The 19,612-nt window shown below is 31.6% G+C and overlaps 1 protein-coding gene across 1 annotated transcript in view; it reads left to right on the top strand.

Moving 5' to 3' along the window:
• The window catches only part of Gycalpha99B (guanylate cyclase 1 soluble subunit alpha 2), a 426,360-nt gene that overhangs the window by 88,222 nt on the left and 318,526 nt on the right, over positions 1–19,612 (top strand). The window contains exons 5-7 of the mRNA XM_075378887.1: positions 5,727–5,944; positions 10,219–10,358; positions 17,217–17,396. Coding sequence (XP_075235002.1) covers positions 5,727–5,944; positions 10,219–10,358; positions 17,217–17,396 — 538 coding nt within the window. The remainder of the gene's footprint in view (positions 1–5,726; positions 5,945–10,218; positions 10,359–17,216; positions 17,397–19,612) is intronic.

A 19,612-nucleotide genomic window follows, 5' to 3' on the forward strand; every position in this document is an offset into this window, starting at 1 on the left:
AATCCGCTGTCCAATAATAAAAATACGAGTATTATGCGTTGCATCCAAACACGGACTAGATATTCATAAAAGAACTCGTGTTTGTCCTTTAACTAGAGCGACAGTGCTCTCTCTCCCTCGCAGCCTTTCGTGCAGATTCCTATGTGCGCATGCGCATAACAGCCAAACACCAGCGAATAATATAACCGATTAGACGGTCCTGAAGGAAAAGATGCTGTGATCACTCGTGAAAAACCTTCTCTGTAACCACGACCAGTAGCAACTTCAATCCAACACCGCAAATGTGGAGGTTCAGCGTCCAAGACCTCGACGTCTTCAGGGTAGCCTTTGCAGATAGAATTGTAGAAGGTATCTTGGCCGATAACCTGACCAAATTAACCTCGGAAGCTTGCCCAGAGTTACGGAATGGTAGGCTTGGTTATCTAGCAAGGAAACAGAAATACCGGTGGTCTTCAGAGATCGCCTCCACCAGACGGGAGTGTCAACGAGCTAGGAGAGCGTGGTTAAGTAGGCGGGGAAGAGCCGTTGCCGATTCTGCTGGAACAATCAACATGAATCCGAAAGGCAACTCAAGAAGATAATCGAGGAGGCAAAAAGAACTAGGTAGGCTGAACTGTGCGAGCAGATTAACGAACATCCCCTGGGCAACGAATTAGGCAAAGAATTAGGTGGGAATATGTGTGATCTTTTTCCGAATTCTCCCCCCAAAAAACACTTAATTATTCATCTAGTGGGCCAAAAATCTATGTATTTTTAATATCCAGTAAGAGTTAGTTGGGAATATGCATGTTTCAAAATAGCAGGAAATAACTCAATCAAGAAATATTGATATTAACAATGACCAGGTTGGAGAAATAATCCGATGACCAGATGACACGCTAAAATGTTTTATGCCGGTCATTTTAAACATTCTCCATATTAACATATTTTATATATTAAATATATAATTTTATTGCTTATAACTATAGATTTTTATCTAAGTTAAAAAAAGAGACAGACTTATAGGTCACATATTAAGGCATCCTGGAATAGTCACATTAATATTGGAGAGACAGGTAGAAGGAAAAAATTGTGCAGGCAGGTAACTTTTTGAATATGTAAAACAAATTGTTAGAGATATAGGATGTAAGGGGTATACTGAAATGAAACGACTACCACTATACAGGGAATGTTGGAGAGCTACATCAAACCAGTCAGATGACTGAAGACAAAAGAAAAAATATATGTATATATTCATTCAAGATAACGTTAATATCCGTTTTGGTTGTTTTTATTAAATAATAAAGGTGAAGTTATGTAAAGTTATTTTATCTATAAATTTAATATTTATCTTATCTAATTTATCAAAATAGAATTTAAATTTTACCCGAATGTTATAATTCGCGTTAAAAGAAAGGAATAAGAAGAAAATCATTTAATTTTATTAATACTGCATCTTTCTGAAAACGCTTAACTTTTTTTCAAGTAAACCTAATTTAATTAGAATTGTGAAATGAACTATAAAATCCTGTAAAATTTCTTCACCGCACTATAAAATATATGTGTGAGTGCTTCGTATGAGTAAATAATAATAATAACAACAACAAAGAGAGTGAGGTTTTCATTTTACATTCATGAATAATTCCGTGCTGTCAATTCGCTCCCTTTAGCGATATAACCGACCAGCTCATTTTGCAAACCCGTCTAAATCCACTAGCGCGCTACGACCATCGATGCCATTTGTGAGATCCTACCACTTAAAGCAATTTAAATATTAAAAAATAATCAACCAAGATAATATATTATAAACAGTATTTTTGTTTATTTTTTCGTTTGTATAAAAATATATGTTTTTATTTATTTTATTTTTTTATTATATTTTTTTAATTAATTTGTAGTAAGTGTTTGCTCATTTTTCGTTGTTAATGCAAAAAAAAAAAACTAAATTTAAATAATCACTGTTATATTCTGGTCTTTTCTATCTTTTTTTTTAAAATTTTGAGGTGATAAATTTTATGAGATTTTTACAATCAACTTCTGAATATAAAACTACTAAAAATTAATGAAGTATGAAAATTTATAGCATTTAAAAGGATAGTAAAAAGGATTGTACCTCATCAGGACTCGAATCCGAATCTTTTTGGTTCAAACATAGAGAAAATAGTTATTCCAACACGGAGAATTTCTTTTGTAATTAAATTACGATTAATATTTATTTCCATCATTCTATTTTAATAAAGGACTAAAAAAGTATTCTGAATATATTTTTTATTTTGTTGTATGTGTGTTTTCTTATATATTAGTACGCAAAGTGATGATATAGTATCGAAAAGGGGGTTCATATTTAAAAAAACTGAGAGATACTAGGAAGTAGAAACAACTACGAATCTATATAGTTAAAAATTTATTACTTCATGGTATTTGAAATTTTTGTCCGCCATGTTGAATCCGTCACATTGAATCAAACTTTTTTTTTTTAATTAGAAAGGTGTGATATATAAAAAACTATGGTGAAAACCGTTTCTTGATAAATGCCTTCGTTTTCGAGTTATAAAATCAAAGTTGAAAAAAGTAAAAATCGCGGTAGTAATAAAATGAGTTAAAACGCTGAGTAGTAATTTTTACTTCCTTGTACGAAGTAAAAAACGTATTTTGATGGCAAAAAATTTCTGTTTTCAGATTTCAACGGAAATATCCATTTTGACCATCCCTGAATCCATTTTCACAAGTTTCAGTGTGACGTCTGTATGTACATATCTCACAAAACTCAAAAAGGATTAGCCGTAGAATGTTGAAATTTTAAAATTTGGTCTTTTGTAAGATCTAGTTGTATACCTACTCTTTTGATTGGATTCGACTGAACCAAAGGTGTCCAAAAAAAACCGAAATAAAAAAAAATTGGATTTTGGACTTTTTCTTTGAAATTCTATGATATATCTTTGAAAGCTCATTGAGAGCTTTCAAAGATATATCATAAACGGTACTTATTTTCATTGGTTCCCGATTATACCCAAATAAATTTTAATTAATAAAATATTTGGATCTTACAAGGAGAAGTCCTTTTAAGACTTCTTGTTCGAATTTTACTTCATCACCTTTTTTTTAACTTTTTTTTTTTTATTTAAATATACTGATTTATTAATAATTATTAACCTCTGATTGTAAAAAAAAAATTACTATAATTCAATAATAACAATAAAAAAAAAATATATATATATATATAAAATCACAAGTTATTAGCGAAATAAATTTTTATGTACTTTTAAAAATGTATTTAATTAGGCGATAAATAAGTGTTCAAATGTTTTTAACTTGAGCATAATTACTACATCCTACATCTGTAATAATTTTTTAATCTTCGTCTTTTGAATAACTTCTTTCCTTTGACATTTAAAATTCTTCTTATTATAAAATTAAGTAAACCTTGATGCCTTAATATATGATTAAAAGACCTAGTTCGTTTCATGTCAAGATTATAAAAATTATTATAATTATAAAAAATGTTTAATTTTTATTTTTTTTTTGGTCAATAATAATTATAATTATAATCGGCTGTCCTGCGGAGCCATAAGTAAATTTCCTGACAAAAGCACGTGATAAGGTGGTTTTTAAGGAACCCCCAAAATAAGTAATATACAATAAATAATTTCAAGTAAACTTTAAGTCCAGTATGAAATTTCTAACACAGCCATAAATCACAAAACATGAATTTCAGCACCATATAGTCCACATAACAAACATTAATAACAAATAAAAAGAAAAAGAAAGAGAAGAAACAAAGAAATAAGATACGACACCGCTAAATTTGACGGTGTTAGATTCCAGACTGTTACGTAGATCATAAGTCGAGTACATAGACACATCTCAACCGTCAGACGTCCCCGCTGTTATCGAGTAGATTAATTGCAAAGTGGTTTATAGGATTCTAAAGCCCCTGCCGGTATTTGACACTCTGCTGCCGTGTAATATTACGAAACGATGGGAGCTTCAGATAATCGTGAATCTCACCACTCACGTGAACCATGGCGCTTCGACAATCACCCTCGCTAAATGTTTGATTTGAAAATAATTTTTATTTATGACAAATTAGTTATTATTCTAGTTTTAAATATTGTAATAAGACCGGTATAACAGACCTCAGTAACGGATTTCTGCCAATTAAGAAAAACGTTGTAGAAAATATAATAATAGGAGTAATCCAGAAAGGAGATAAAAAACCATTTAGTAAAGGGTAACAGGTTCATTTAATAACCGTCCTTTGTAATACTGCCCGCTGACACGCCTAAACAGGTTACTGGATCAGGGTAGGAATCTCAGGGGAAAATGTGAGGGGGAACAATTATTCTAACGCTTCGAGTTGGATCCGTTCTGTAGGTAAAGAGGATAGGCGGATAAATATTCCTATCCTAAGGTCAGTAAAGGATCAAATTTCTAGTACGTACAAGTTCAACAATTAAAGTAATGTTACAAGTAAGTCCAGTATATCAAAACAAGAAGTGCTTCTGTGAGTTACTGTTAGATTATAAGCGAAAGAGATAATGTACTAAATTTCATTCGTAAGTTGTTTTATTTGTGAACATCCAAGATATCTGGAGTGAAAGTACTTTATGCTTGTCTTATCTATTGTACTATTGTTGTTAGTACAAGAATAGCTATTAAAAGTGTTAAGATTAGCGGTCGTGCTGATGTCTCTAGTCAATGGGACTAAATTCTGGTTTTCAATATTTAACTACCTGTAAATAAATCATAACGATTAATTTAAATTCTGTTTTTATGTAATCGCTGTATATTATTATTGATATTTATTGTTATTATTTGTTTATTATTGACATTTATTATTATTATTGATTAGACTTATTTTATGTATGTTCTTAAACTAATAAATTGTAATTGTATAAACATTTTCAATTGTCAATCTCTCAATATCCTGATTGAGCCGCGAACACGCGACAATATTTTAAAGTGAGTTATACCAATGTTAAATAGTTTCGTTACAATTTTAATGGTTTATTGAGTAGGAGGTTGTACAAAGACGGTCAGGTTATTAAACATCTAAAAAGTGTATATCAAGGACAAAGATAAAAAAAAAAGGTAAATTACGAGAAAATCCTGAAATAAGATCAGATTGCCGTGTCCCTAGACAAATCAATATATAATCATTATATTTCAGTAAATTTGTTCAGGGATTTGTGACTAAACAGATTTGATATGATTACGTTGTCTAATACCTTCTAGTAAAATCTCCGAGCCAACCTGATCAATTATTATTGAAAAAATATTTTTACCTTAAAATTTCTACGTGGTCAATACTGTTGTTAAAATTTATTAATTCAAGTTACCTATTACTAATAATTATCGATTAAAAGAAAAATTTTATTCTAATAGTTATAAATAAGATAACATTAAATAGTTGTATAAATTAAATTTCCACTTACCACCAATTTAAAAAGTGTAAATCCAAGTACTTTCGGAACTGTAACTCGATCTTCAGGAATTTTCAAGGATGTTAATTTAAATTCAAATCAATAATCATTTTTAAAATTAAACTCTTACGTTTATAATCGGTCATCAAGAATAAAATTAATTCGTACGTCAATAAGACAATAACGTCATGTTTGTAAGATGTTTGCACAACTATTACGCTTAGTAAATTAAATTTAACATTAAATATTTCAGAAATGTTTTAAATGAAATAAACTAAATATGTGTTATTATAATTATATTTGTTTGTTTATTTATTTATTTAGGTATCAAATAAGCACCAAAGATGATGAAGATGAAGCAGACGTAATTACTCCGTTACAACAACCTGCATCGCTATCTACGTTGGCTGTAGATCTTCGTATTGGGGTAGCAACATTTTGTAAAGCATTTCCTTGGCATTTTATAATCGATCGGAAATTAGAAATCGCCCAATTGGGCGCTGGTTTTATTAGAATATTTGGAAATCAAGCTACACAATTAGGTAAAAATTATCAAATAATCATTACAATAATAATATTAAGATAAAATTATCATGTATATAAATTTTTTTTTCATTTATTTATTTTTTTTTTTTTTTGTATTTTTATAATAAGTATTTTGTATTTTGAAAATTATTATTGTTATAGCTTTTAAAATATACTTGTTTAAATAAAGTTAAAAAGTTGCTTTTGTTTAAACATTTTAATTTGGAAAAATACGTTAACCTGTAAGCGCTTGCGCCTTGGAAACTTACACAAGCGCTCGCGTGGCGGCAATTTGGCCGCCCACCAACTCCTGGTTATATTTCACGTTTTACACATTTTTTTTAAACACGAATAACGGAAGTATCAATAAAAATCTATATTTACACATATTTTATAAACAAAGATATGTAATACAAACAAATGTATGTTTACGTACATTTGTTTTCAAGTGTAATAAATGAATAATCGTAAATAAATGATGGCAACATACGTTATTCCGATTGCCTTCTTTTGAAGCCAATAAAAACATTGGACCAAATGTAGCTAGTATTACTCTTCATGTAAATTTTTGCATGTCACTTACGCAGCAATGAGTATGAGCTAATCTTTTCTTTTCGATCAAAATATTTGTGTATGTTAACAACACTGTCGCACATATCGGTATGTACTAATCGAATTAAACAATCAAGAACTGTTTTACTTTGGCGAGATGGTCCGGTAGCTCCAGGAAAACCGTCACCAATTTCTTTTTTTTTGACACTATTGCAACAGGATCTGTAGCCTGTGAAGAACGTTTTGTCGACATCTTCATTATCGTCAGTGTCCAAACTGATTTCAGAATCGCTATCCCGTTTATCTACTTCGATGTCTAGCAGATAAAAATCAATATCATTCTCATTATCTTAATCGTACGGTTCATTTTCGGATTAAGGTCTTCCAGTTCATCGAAAACTTGCAGGATTTCTTTTGGTGTATAATATCCTACCTTAAAATTAGTATAAAAAGTAATTTTTTTCCTAAAATCTCTTTGGATCTAATAGAATAAAAAATTATAAAATTTAATAAATATAATTATGAACGCATTATAAAAAAACAATTAAAATAGTAAAAAAAATACATTACATACATTTTGGTTTAACGAACAAACACACAGTAAAAGACGAAAAGTCACACGATCAGAGTGATAGCTCGTTTATAACACAAGGTATTGCATACGCGGCAGGTTGGCCTCCCGCAGATCATTGAAAATTACCTTTTTTTTGATACTTCCTCACACGGTCAACAGTCAATATTATAACGGGACCTTGTCTCTGAATAAGTCATTTAAAAGATTTGAAGTCCCAACTAGATTATTAATCTTTTTTTAAAAATTTCAAATTATATTAAAAATGAGGCAGCTCAGCCGCCTACGCGTGCGCTTGAAGGTTAAACAAATGAAAACGCACATTCTTCATTCAATATTTCAAATTATGCATAAAATGCACGGCCCTCTTGATTACATCAGCAACTATATAATAACAATAGGAGCTGATAAAAATAAAGCCGATAAAAGCACACATTTGTCAATTATATTTCAAATTAAACAAAAATGCACCGCCCTCCTAGATTACTTAAGTAACAATCCAAAAACAAGAGGAAAAGCGATAAAATTTAAACCAATGAAAACACACATTCTTCATTCAGTATTGCAGATAACGTTTAAAACTCACCACCCGCCTACATTGCTACAGAAACTTTTCAAAAAAAAAAAAATAGAAAATCGGATAAAAATTAAATCTATGAAAACACACATTCTTCATTCAATATCTCTAGTTACGCTTTAAATACAACGCCTTCCTAAATTACTTCAGTATCCAGTAACAATAGGAAAGCAGATCAAATTTAAACCAATGAAAATACGCGTTCTTTATTCAGTATCGCATATTACGCCTAAAATACGACGCCCTACTAGATTACTACAGTAACTATCCAATAACAATAGGAAAACTGATAAAATTTAAACGAATGAAAACACAGTACGCTACTTGGGCCTTTTTTAATTGTACATTAAAAAAAAAAGATCAAAATACATTAAAAAGGCGGCCAATCGCATAGGCCGCTCGCCTATGCGAGTACTTCAATGTTAAGTTATAGTATTTAAGTGAATAAGATATTTAATGATCGATATTTGGATGCCTCTCTCTTTTCCTGTTTAGCCTCCGAGAATTACCCTTCAGGTATTTCTTCAGAGGATGAATGAGGTTGATATGTATGAGTGTAAATGAAATCTTGTAGAGTCTCAGTTCTACCATTTTTGATATATGTGATTAATTGAAACCCAACCACCAAAGAAAACCGGTATCCACGATCTAGTATTCAAATCCATATAAATGTAACTGCCTTTACTATAACGCTGGAGCTCTCGACTTCGAAATCAGCTGATTTGGGAAGACGCGTTTACCACTCTAGACCAACCCGGTGGGTTTATCAACCAAATTAAAAATCTGATTTGGACACCACCTGACTTCCTCTTATGCCTGTTAAGTTACATATACACATTTTTAAAAGTACATAAAATTGTATTTCACTATTAACTTTTTTTTATTTTTTCACTATTTTTTTTTTTTTTTATTGTTATTATTAAATCATTATTTATTGTAAATTTTTTTAAAGTCAGAGGTTAATAAATATTAATAAATCAATATATTTAAATTAAAAAAAAATAGTTAATAAAAAAGGAAATTAAAACGGATTTGAACCGATGTGTATTCCCCTTGTAAGATCCAAATATTTCATTAATTTAAATTTTATTTGGTTGTAACTCAGAAACCAATGAAATAAGTACCACTAATTAATTATATATCGTTGATGAGCTCCCAACGAGGGTTTATTACAGCAGTTAAGAAAAAGTCCAAAATCCAAAGTTTTTTAATTTTTGGGCTTTTCTGAACACTTTTGGTCAAGCCGATTGCAATCAAAAGGGGAGGTGCACAACTAGATATTACAGTAGTCTTAAAATGCAAAATTTCAACATCCTACGGCTAATCGTTTTTGAGTTATGCGACATACATACATACATACTCGTACATACGTATGTACAGACGTCACACCGAAACTAGTCAGAATGGATTCCGGAATGGTCAAAATGGATATTACCTTTGAAATCTGAAAACCGAAATTTTTCGCGAATACAATAATTCCTTGTACGATGTACAAGGAAGTAAAAATGAAAAATTTAAAGATTTGTTTAGTTTATCTATACTCTTTCATTTTACACAGATGAATAAAGTTTTAATCTCTTTTTTCTCATTTTGTTCTATTTTTAAAATCTCTATAAATTTCTTTTGTTTTTCTTAATTTTATATATTTTTTTTTTTTTTTGTCTTCAGTCATTTGACTGGTTTGATGCAGCTCTCCAAGATTCCCTTTCCCTATTTAGTGCTAGTCGTTTCATTTCAGAATTTTAAAATATAGTTTTCATATCGTGTATTCTTCGTAAAAATTATACAAAGATAGTAAACGATTTTTTAAATTTAATTTTAATTATTTTTTTAACTTTATTTAAAATATATATTGGCAGATTGAAAAATAGTAAAATTAACTGGAAATTCATAAAATATTACTTTGGATTATTATTTCAAATCGACAATGGATTGAAACATTTCGGTTTAGTAGTTGACTATTTAAAAATTAAATGGTATAATCTAAACCATTCTAACTTGAACTGATCACTCGGACCTTTTTTTTTTCCACTTTTCTTTTTTTTATTGTTAGTTCACAGTCTCCCTCTATGAATCATGAGACCTTGCCGTTGGTGAGAGAGCTTGAGTGCTCAGAGATACACAGTAGCTGGACCGAAGGTGCAACCATATCGGAGAGGTATCTGTTGAGAGCCAGACTAAGGAATGATTCCTGAAAGAGGGCAGCAGCTCTTTCAGTAGTTATTAAGGGCGTAGGTCAGGACGACTTAAACGGTCATATCAACATCACTCAGTCCTCTGAGTACTGCGCAGCCGAAAGCAATGGCGAAAAATTACTGACTGGGATTCGAACCCGGGATCTCCGGATGAAAGTCGAGACGCTTCCATCCCCACCAAGGAGATCGGCATAGTAATTAGCATTCATTTTATTTATCTTTGTTGTATTTAATAATTAAAATGTGATACTATTCTTTAATTTTCTTTAAATTAATAATACTATTAACTCAAACTGTTTAGTGTTATACTCACGGAAATATTTATAACGTAGTTATATATTTTAATATTAAACAGCAGGATGTTAATTTTTAAATTTTTTTTCATTTCTGTTAAAGGTACACCAGTAGAAACATATTTTGAATTTCGTCAACCACGTGGTGTAGAAGTTTCATTTAGTGGAATCGTAAAAAGAGCAAATTCACCATTCCTATTGGCCGTCCATTTACCTCAAGATAGTGGTACATTTGTTGCCGAGGTAAGATTTATATTTTATTGAAATTAAATTTTTATTTCGTTATTAAAAAAATTGGTAAAGTATTGAATAAATTTTCTGGTTATTATTGATAATAATTAAAAGAGTTAGAGCCAAAAAAAACCAGGTTTTATATTTTTTTAGAGGTGGGGGAAAAAAATTACAAAAAAATCTAAAAATATTCATATGTATATATTAAGCTTAACAAATTTGCTCAAATTAAGTTTTCTCTTAATCTAACATCTGATTAAGTAACATGTGGCTGTGTCGGAGTTACGGTCGCAAATGTTTAGAACGTAGAATTACGTCACATGTACGGTTGCTAATATTATATGAAAGAAAGTGAAGGTAAAATTTTATTGACATCATCTTACGTTAAACAGTTGATTAAAGCAAGACTTTATTTAAAATGGATCTATGTCACGAGAAATAGCAAATTATAATACGTAAGGCAAGAGATCGATATTCTGACTTTCAGAATTGGCCATTTTATGTTGTTTTTTTTTGGATTTTCCATGATCTGTTTCACTCTTCCGTAGGGGTCTGCGATACTTTTGAACACGTTTAACATTCATACACAGCGACATTTCTTCTAAACGGATAATTTTAAAAAATCTAATTACAATTATTTAGACTTTTTAAGTATATTATTGCTATTATAGTACGTTACACAGATAGTATTTGATGAGGCAATTTCAACAATATCTCATTCAATGATCTATCATATGAAAAGTTCAGAAATATACAAATTTTAATGTGCATCTGGCAACGGAAAATGAACCTATCTCCCACTCAACTCACCTTCCGTGGGCTGATGCAATACTGTCCTCATATTTTGAAATTTATAACCTTTGTCAAAGAGTATTTCATATAACCTTGGATTTTGTGTCGTTTACAAAATATTACAATTTCAAACGTTAATTATGAAAACACGTAACGTTCGATTTTCAAATTTTCCTTTAACGAAACTAAACAACATTTTATTAGTGTCATAATTGCGTATTTTTCTGGTTTAAAAATGAATTTTTAAGACAAATATATAGCTCTAAATCATAAAAATTAGTCAAAATTTACAAAAATGTTGGTAAAATTCAGTCTATTTTTACTTGATAGGTATCACCATTGTAATTGACTAAACAGATTTTTTTTTTCTAATTTGATGAATTGAAATTCCTATCTCATATCACTAGAATAGGACAGCTTAACAAACAAACAAACTTTCATTTTAATCATTATTATTAGACATGTTAAGGTTGTGGTTGACAGTAATTTACAACGATCCATTTTTAAGTTGCAGCCGACTTGTGCCGGTCAAAGAAAAGTCCTTTTTGGATCGTCGGTATCCTATTAGGTCTAGAAAAGTAATAAATGACGTCAATGAAGTATCAGATGATCTTGATTGTGACGCGTCCTATTTAAAGGATAACAATATTGGTAACAAATTAAATAAGTTTAGATCAATACGTGATATTATATATAAAATGTTAAAAAAAATAAAACAACGAGGGAAACGAGAATGAAATATTATAAGACAATAGCCATAATTGTCTTGAAATACGGAAATGAAGCGTGGGTTGCAACGATACTGAAAAAATCTTAAGTACGGGTCCCAGAAATGAAGTTTCTGAGAGTGACGGCTGGTTATACAATATTGGATCGACAAAGGAAGATGATATACGGAAAGAGTTACAAGTGATCCCATCACTTGATGATATGAAATTATACAGGTCTAACTGATGTAAACATATCGAAAGAATGTCAGAGGAGCGACTACCAATCAGATTAAAAAATTATAGACCGCATAGTAGAAGAGATTGAGGTAGACCATTACATAATTGATTGCGAGAATAGGCTTTATAGTCTAACCGTGTTTGGGAAAAGATAAAGATGATTAAACATAATGACGTAATAGTTTTTAAAATTTACTTCCCTTTTCTTATACACACACTCTTATGGTGTTTAAAACAACATCCTTTGAGGCTACTACCGTATTGGGAAAGGCTCTTCCAATCGATTTAGTGGTGAAAGTTTGGGCAGCCATGTGGAAGTTGCTAAGAGGTCGGGAGGCCGAGGCATTTTGGATCCGGTTTCGAGCCGGACCGGTACCGGAGCGGAACGGTGACCTCAATGCACCGGATCCAAATTTCGTACAGTTGCCCACCTCCTGTCTGCAGAAGAGGCTATGGAGCCCCACGATGGATTCATGGCAGCTTCAATTGGACGCCACGACTAAGGCAAGATCCTTGTATAGGTTTATACAAGATTTGGGGGGATGGTATGCCTCAAGTTTGTTCTTAAGGACAGTGCCCGGGTGCTCACCAACCATGTGGGTTTAAACCAATATCTGTTTAGATTCCGCCTGGCGGCTGATAAGTTGTGCGTCTGTGGGGAGGTCCAGTCAAATGAGCATATGATATTTGATTGCACTGTTCTTGGGGAGGCCAGAGACCGAGCTACCCTGGAACTTAGAGGTCAAGGAGAAAATTGGCCGCTCACAAGCGGCGAGTCAATGTGGCGAGAACCGCGTTGTCGGACCGTTTCGGATCCCGTTTCGCTTTGTTCAACCGGCATCCATAGTTTGCTTAAGGGAAAGACTCTTACCGCATTGCCGCGGGGAGCTAACCCTCAGTATAGCTGACTACCAGCCAATTATTACGCTATAAAATGGTGGGCAGGTACTTGCTGGCATTCAGCGACCTAGGCGTGTCAACGAATTGTTACCTAGACGAAATACATTTTATTATGGATGTCATATATATTTTTAGTGGTTTACGGGGTGCGGCTACCCATTTTAGCAAATATATGACAAGAGAACTGTTGAGACACGTAAGCCGATGGTGTATGGCACCATGCTTAGTCCGCTCATGCTGTTAGGTAAGCTCTAGGAGCTATATTAGGATACTGGTCGCTAAAATGTCGTGTATGGCACAGACATTTTATGCTTTAGGGCGACCAAATGGGGTGGTGACGGAAGAAATGCCAAGCAAACCAAATCAGTATTCCCTTTTCTTTTGATTACGTAGATTTAGAAAATTAAGAAAAAATTATATTTTAGACTTCATCCAACAAATCATTTACTTTAATCTTAAATTAAAATGAAGATTTCGATGATTTTTTTCCTAAATATTATTCAGCATTTTTTAATGTAAATTTTATAAAATTTATTAGATTTTGTGTTTTGTTTTTTAATGTCAAAGTATTTTTATAATATTTATTCACTATTTTTATTTATTTATACAATAGCAACAGGCTTTATGCCTACTTACAGTTATAAATTAATGATAAATGATTTTTATAGCGCGCGAAAAATTACATGGTTGGTCGGGATTCGAACGCGGGACTGCCGGATGAAAGGCCGAAACGCTACAACTCCGCCATAGAGAATGGGTTTTGCATAATTCGGCGCACTAATTTATATAATTTTATAATAATCCCGATTTAATTTTTTTTTAATGAAATAATTTTTTTTCTATCATTGAATGCGTCGACAACCTATAAAAATTTTTGTTTACTTAAATTTTAATAATTAACTTTAAATAATAATAATAACTATTATGTTATTATTATTTAAATGACAACAGTAATTTAGTTATCAAAGGAATGATACGGGTGGAAAGGTCGGCTTGAAATACCGACACGTCAAAATACGATGCAATGCCTTTGCTGAGGAGCTAGCTCTTTAAACTGAATCGAAGGAAGATACAATAACATATAAATAGAAGAGTTAACAGGAATAGCCCAAAAAGCAGGCCTACAGTTATCCTCTACCAAGACAGAAATCACGATGAACACCTAATGATTCATACAAAAGATATTAGGAACTAAATTTGGAAAGATAAATGTCATTGACCATTGTAAATCGTAAAGATTATAAGCAAGTCAGTAATAGAAAAAAAAATCAATTTAGAACAGAATGTTAAAACTGAACCCATCGGGTTGGTCTAGTAGTGAACACGTCCTCCCAAATCAGCTGATTTGGTAAACGAGAGTTCCAGCGTTCAAGTCATAATAAAGGCAGTTACTTTTACACGGATTTGAATACAAGATCGTGAATACCGGTGAACTTTGGTGGTTGGGTTTCAATTAACTACACATCTCAGGAACGGTCGAACTAAGACTGTACAAGACTACACTTCATTTACCCTCATACTTATCATCCTCATTCATTCTCTGAAGTGATACCTGAAGGGTAATTCCCGAAAGGTAAACTGGGAAAAAAAGAGTATTAAAACTGGAAAACCTTAGATTTACAACGAAAGACATCTATAGTTAAGAAGAATCTCTAAAAGATTGCAAAATTAAGACGTTATACAACTGCAGTGAAATCAATAATCTTATATGAAACTGAAATATTACACCCAACCGACCTTGACAAATTTCTTCAGATCGAAAAAACCTTAATAAGGAAAGTTCATGGTTTAAAGATAATAAAGGAAACAAACAAGAGATCTATCAAAATCAAGAAACAGCCGTAGGGAAAAGAAGGTTAAATTTCTTAGGGCATCTGATTAGGAAGGACACAAACAGATTAAATAAACAAATCTTTGACAAGTTGTGGAACATGTAAAGTAAATCAAATTACTTGAAACAAATGAAAGAGAACATCCAAAGGATAAACTTGAAAGAAGAATACTTTTTTCAGTAGAGATAACTTCCGAAGAATAATTTACATGATAAAAATTTTTGTGGCAGAAATAAGACAGGAAGAAAATTGATAGATAAGCAAAAACGAAGCCATGCCAAAAAAATTGAAAAACACATGGAAGCAGGAAAATAAGTGATATTTACGTGATCCTAGATTGGGCTTTTCTCATTAAAAAAAAATCACAGGAATTTTTATGCATAAATAAAATTTTAAATGTAATTTTAAAAATTTACTAAAAACGAAAATTGAATTTTCATTTCAACTAGAATGACATTTTAAAAACCCATAAATATCGGTGTAAGAATCATTTCTAAAATTACTGGTAAATAAATTATTAGTTCTAATTTCTACATCATAGATAGGCTTTATAAATAGTAAATAATATAAAAGTAAATATATTTAAAAAATTAGTTTAGATAAAAATAAAAATAAATACATTTAGTTTCCTATTTTATAAATTGGTGCTGTTAGGGTTGACTTATTCAGCAACAAGAAACTTCTTAACCACATTTATGTAATAAATTGTCTCAAAACTTAACGTAACTTTGTTAAGTTTTGATGTAACTTTAAACAAATTAGGTATCATAAATATAAAACTTACACTATATATTTTATATACATACATAAACTTATTACAAATTTTAAGTTATATATTTTATGGATTTTCATATAATTAATATACATAATAAAATAGAATATATTTTACGTAAAATTTCGATATTTTATAAATATGTATTGTGAAAAAAATGAATTTTGTAAAAAGAACGAATATAATGTTGATTTTTACTTTCCCGTCTAGCGCTATAGATTTAGAAGGAAAATTATTGTAATCTGTGCAATTTGGGCATATGCGGTTTTCACCGATTTTTGATTTGACATCTAAGGAACCCATAAAACCCGTTGCGAAAAAACCGGATGGAAAATTTCCAGATATTCGTATGTACGTGTGTGTATTTGGTGTCGCTCTCTAAATCACCTTATCTCTACACAACTACTCGACCGATTTTGACCAAACTTGGTCAAATTCCTTCTTTATATGGGGTACTAATGGCATTAAATTTTCAACTTATAATGTCAAGGAGGTCGAGAGGGCTGTAGAGCCAGGTCAACCACGGTATTTCGAGATTTCAGCTAATTTAGGTCTTATTTTTCTTAGGTACATTTGTTAACAATTAAAAAATAATATTTGCAAAAAAGAATTTACTAAATCGCGCCTCCACCCCAAAAAATTCTCTAAATAAACAAGTGGTGGCTAAGTGGGTATACTGCATCAGTATTACCCCCTCTCACCACAAGGTGCGCTAATGTAGCACTGACGTTCAGCTGCTTTAGTCGTCTTCTTTCTTTTTCCTGTTTAACCTCCGGGAATTACCAAGTATTCAAGTAAATGCCTTTACTAGAACTTAGTTGTCTGTTATGCTGTTAACGTCACAGGTGAGCGGTAAAATTAAGTAAATTAATAATATTTAAAGTGTAAAAAAGTATTTAAAGTGTCTGCTAGTGACCTGCGCGAATGAAATACGGTATGCGCGCGCGCTTTAGTTAAAATCATTGAATTAAATAAACAAAAAGCCATTATATTTAAGTAAAATGATAAATATTTTAAATTGTATGTGTGGTATGTGTAACCCGTGCATAGAAAAAATACGCGTGAAGGGAAAATCCTGTTAGTGAGTTGTCAACTTCTTTTTATAAGCTTTTATTTAACTTGCTTTAGTTATTATCAAATCTTGCAACTGCTATATCTTTTGATCTATCGTATGAAAATCAATTAAATTTGGTACACGTATGTAACTTACAATACAATACCACGGTGTTAGAATTTGGATATCATCCCACCCCCACCCCCACCCTACATAAATTTTCTTGTGGGATTTTTTTGTTGTTCGTTTGTTAATAACAAAATGTTTGAAAGCTCTGATCAATAATGTGCAGTGCTTCGTTATTTTTTTAATAAATATTAAAATACGCTGAATAATTTATGATCACCCAACATTATACGTACATTATCTGAAGAGAAGATGCCGTATTTTTTAAGTTAAATGTGTGACAAAGTTTTTTAATAATTTCCTTTAGGAGTTGATGTATTAAATAAATTTATTAAAAAATAAACTTTAAAAATATTTATTATAATATTTTAAGACATTAGATTTAATTATATATTTTTTTTTTCTATTGGTTATTTTATAAATTTATATTTGTTATTATTGTTACAGGGATTAGAATTAAAAGGACAAATGGTGTACTGTCCTGAATCTGATTCTATACTATTTGTTGGCTCACCATTTCTTGATGCATTAGACAGTCTTACTGGTCGAGGTCTTTTCATTTCGGATATTCCATTACATGATGCTACTCGTGATGTCATTCTTGTTAGTGAACAGGCAAGAGCTCAGGTATGCTAATTTTATTTTAATATTTACTTAAGTTTTTAATACAATTATAATTATGGATAACATTATTTTAATGATAAAATTAAATTTAACACAAATTATGGGTAGAATATATGAGTTTTTGACTTTAATGGCCTCCAATTTGTTAAGACTAAAAGGCATCCGAATGTAAAAAGTAAAAGTCGTATTAAATTTTACATCACTGTATTACTTACTCTTGGGAGTCTCCTAACAAGTATATAATTATAATTAAGTAATTATATATTAATTTCTTTCAGTCTATGTTACTTTTAGGAATAGTTTGGTTCGTTTGGGCCTGACTGAGTCGGTCTGTATCCGTGGTGTGGTATAATGTTTTATATGTCTGTACGATGAAAGACGATTAGAGGTAGACTCGGGGATATTAGGTCTATTTTAGATTTAAATGTTAACTGGAAAAGCCGGGCCGAATTTTCAATTGTGAAGAACTTCATGAAATATTTGGTTCTTCAGCGAGTTTCGGAGGGCGTGTAGGATGGGAAATTCGAGTTACCCGGGTGGTCAAGGACCTCTTCGGCGTTCTTTTGTCGCCAAGATAGGCGCTCTGTAGTTTTGTTTTTATTCTCTTATTTCGTGATGTTGTTCATTTTATTTATTTGGTAGGACTATTGCTTTAAATTTAAATATTTTATTTTTGTTCAGCTCTGTTCGTTTGAATAATGAGTTTTTGGTTTTGTTTTGTGTTTATTGACAGTACGTTCTTACACTGCTGGAAATGTCATTCGTGGCATTTACATCGGTGGTATCCTGACGAACACCAAGCTATTAACTGAATGATATTATTCAGTCTGTGGGTTCAGGAGATGACCTCCGGTAAAGCTCATCAGGGCAAGGTACTTAGGGGATGGGGGGGCGACCGAAATCGTCTCATGGCGGGATCTTACCCTTCGGCATCAGAATGTGTCCTGAAAAAAACCCCTGTAAGAAAATAAAGAAAAACTGGCTTAACTATTTTATTGTTCATTTTTCATAATTATTCTAGGTAGATGTGTGCAATTAGTAGTCGGGTGTTTTGTTTTTTAATAGTTATTTTATTATCTTTAAAAACGAAGAGGAAGGAAGATCCTTCAAAATGTAATGTTAACTATCTTTAATAGTTCGTCGGGGTTAAACTTTTAAAACAAAGTACTTTATAACAGCTCCAACTCCACTCTTATCCATTTTTCAGGAAATGTTAAAACTTGGTTGCTTATTCGATCTGTACAAACAAGTAATTAAACTGAAACTTTGTAGCATGCCAGCTACAAGATCGTACTTGACAAATATCATAGTCATTTTCTAATACTTGGCCCATTCCTTTATCATGTCGAGAAACTTTCAAACGAGCCTGGTTCATTCAATAAATGGTTTTCCCTAAATTTATATCGATATCTATCAAAACAACTGTAAATTATTTTGCGTTTTTATTGAAGATAAATAATAAATACGTAAAGTCAAAAATAGATAGAATTTAATTAAAACGGCAGAAGTCCTTTAATTCAGACACCAGATATCCGTAAAAAACAATTCACACCAAAAAATGTATCATAAAGAAACCGCATTAGTATTTTCTTACAATATTTATGCTGCAAACAAAATTCAACAAAGAAAAAATTAATAAAATACCTTTTTCTATTCTTAATTTTTTATTCTTTACCGCAAATAAAGTTTTAAAACCCATTCTGCGCTGAAGAATGAAAGAAAGAACAGAGATTTAACAGCTCTGTTCAAGAAGACAGACCTCGTTATTTATTGTTTTATTACAACTTTTTTATTTTAGCTTCCGGAACCCTCTATAGGTATTTTTTTCAGAGGATGAGATGAAATGGCAATTTTTTAGTGTGTTAAAATGCCATGCCTGACCGGAAATCGAACCCGGGACCTCCGGATGAAAGGCTAAGATTCTACCACTCGCGCCACAAAGGCCAGCTCTCCACGTTCCAACTGCAGCATCATAACGAACACTCTTCTAACTTGCCCCGTTTAATTTTTTCGATCTTAAATTAAGCGTAATTCAAAAACGACTCAACCAATCTTCATCAACCCACCGGATTGGTCTAGTGGTGAACTCGTCATCGTGAATCAGCTAATTTCGAAGTCGCGAGTTCTAAGATTCAAATCCTAGTTAAGGCAGTTACTTTCATACGGATTAGATCACGCATACCAGTGTTCTTTGGTTGGGTTTGAATTAACCACACATC

This window comes from Lycorma delicatula, chromosome 11 (genome assembly GCF_047948215.1).
Source record: "Lycorma delicatula isolate Av1 chromosome 11, ASM4794821v1, whole genome shotgun sequence".
Lineage (NCBI taxonomy): Eukaryota > Metazoa > Arthropoda > Insecta > Hemiptera > Fulgoridae > Lycorma > Lycorma delicatula.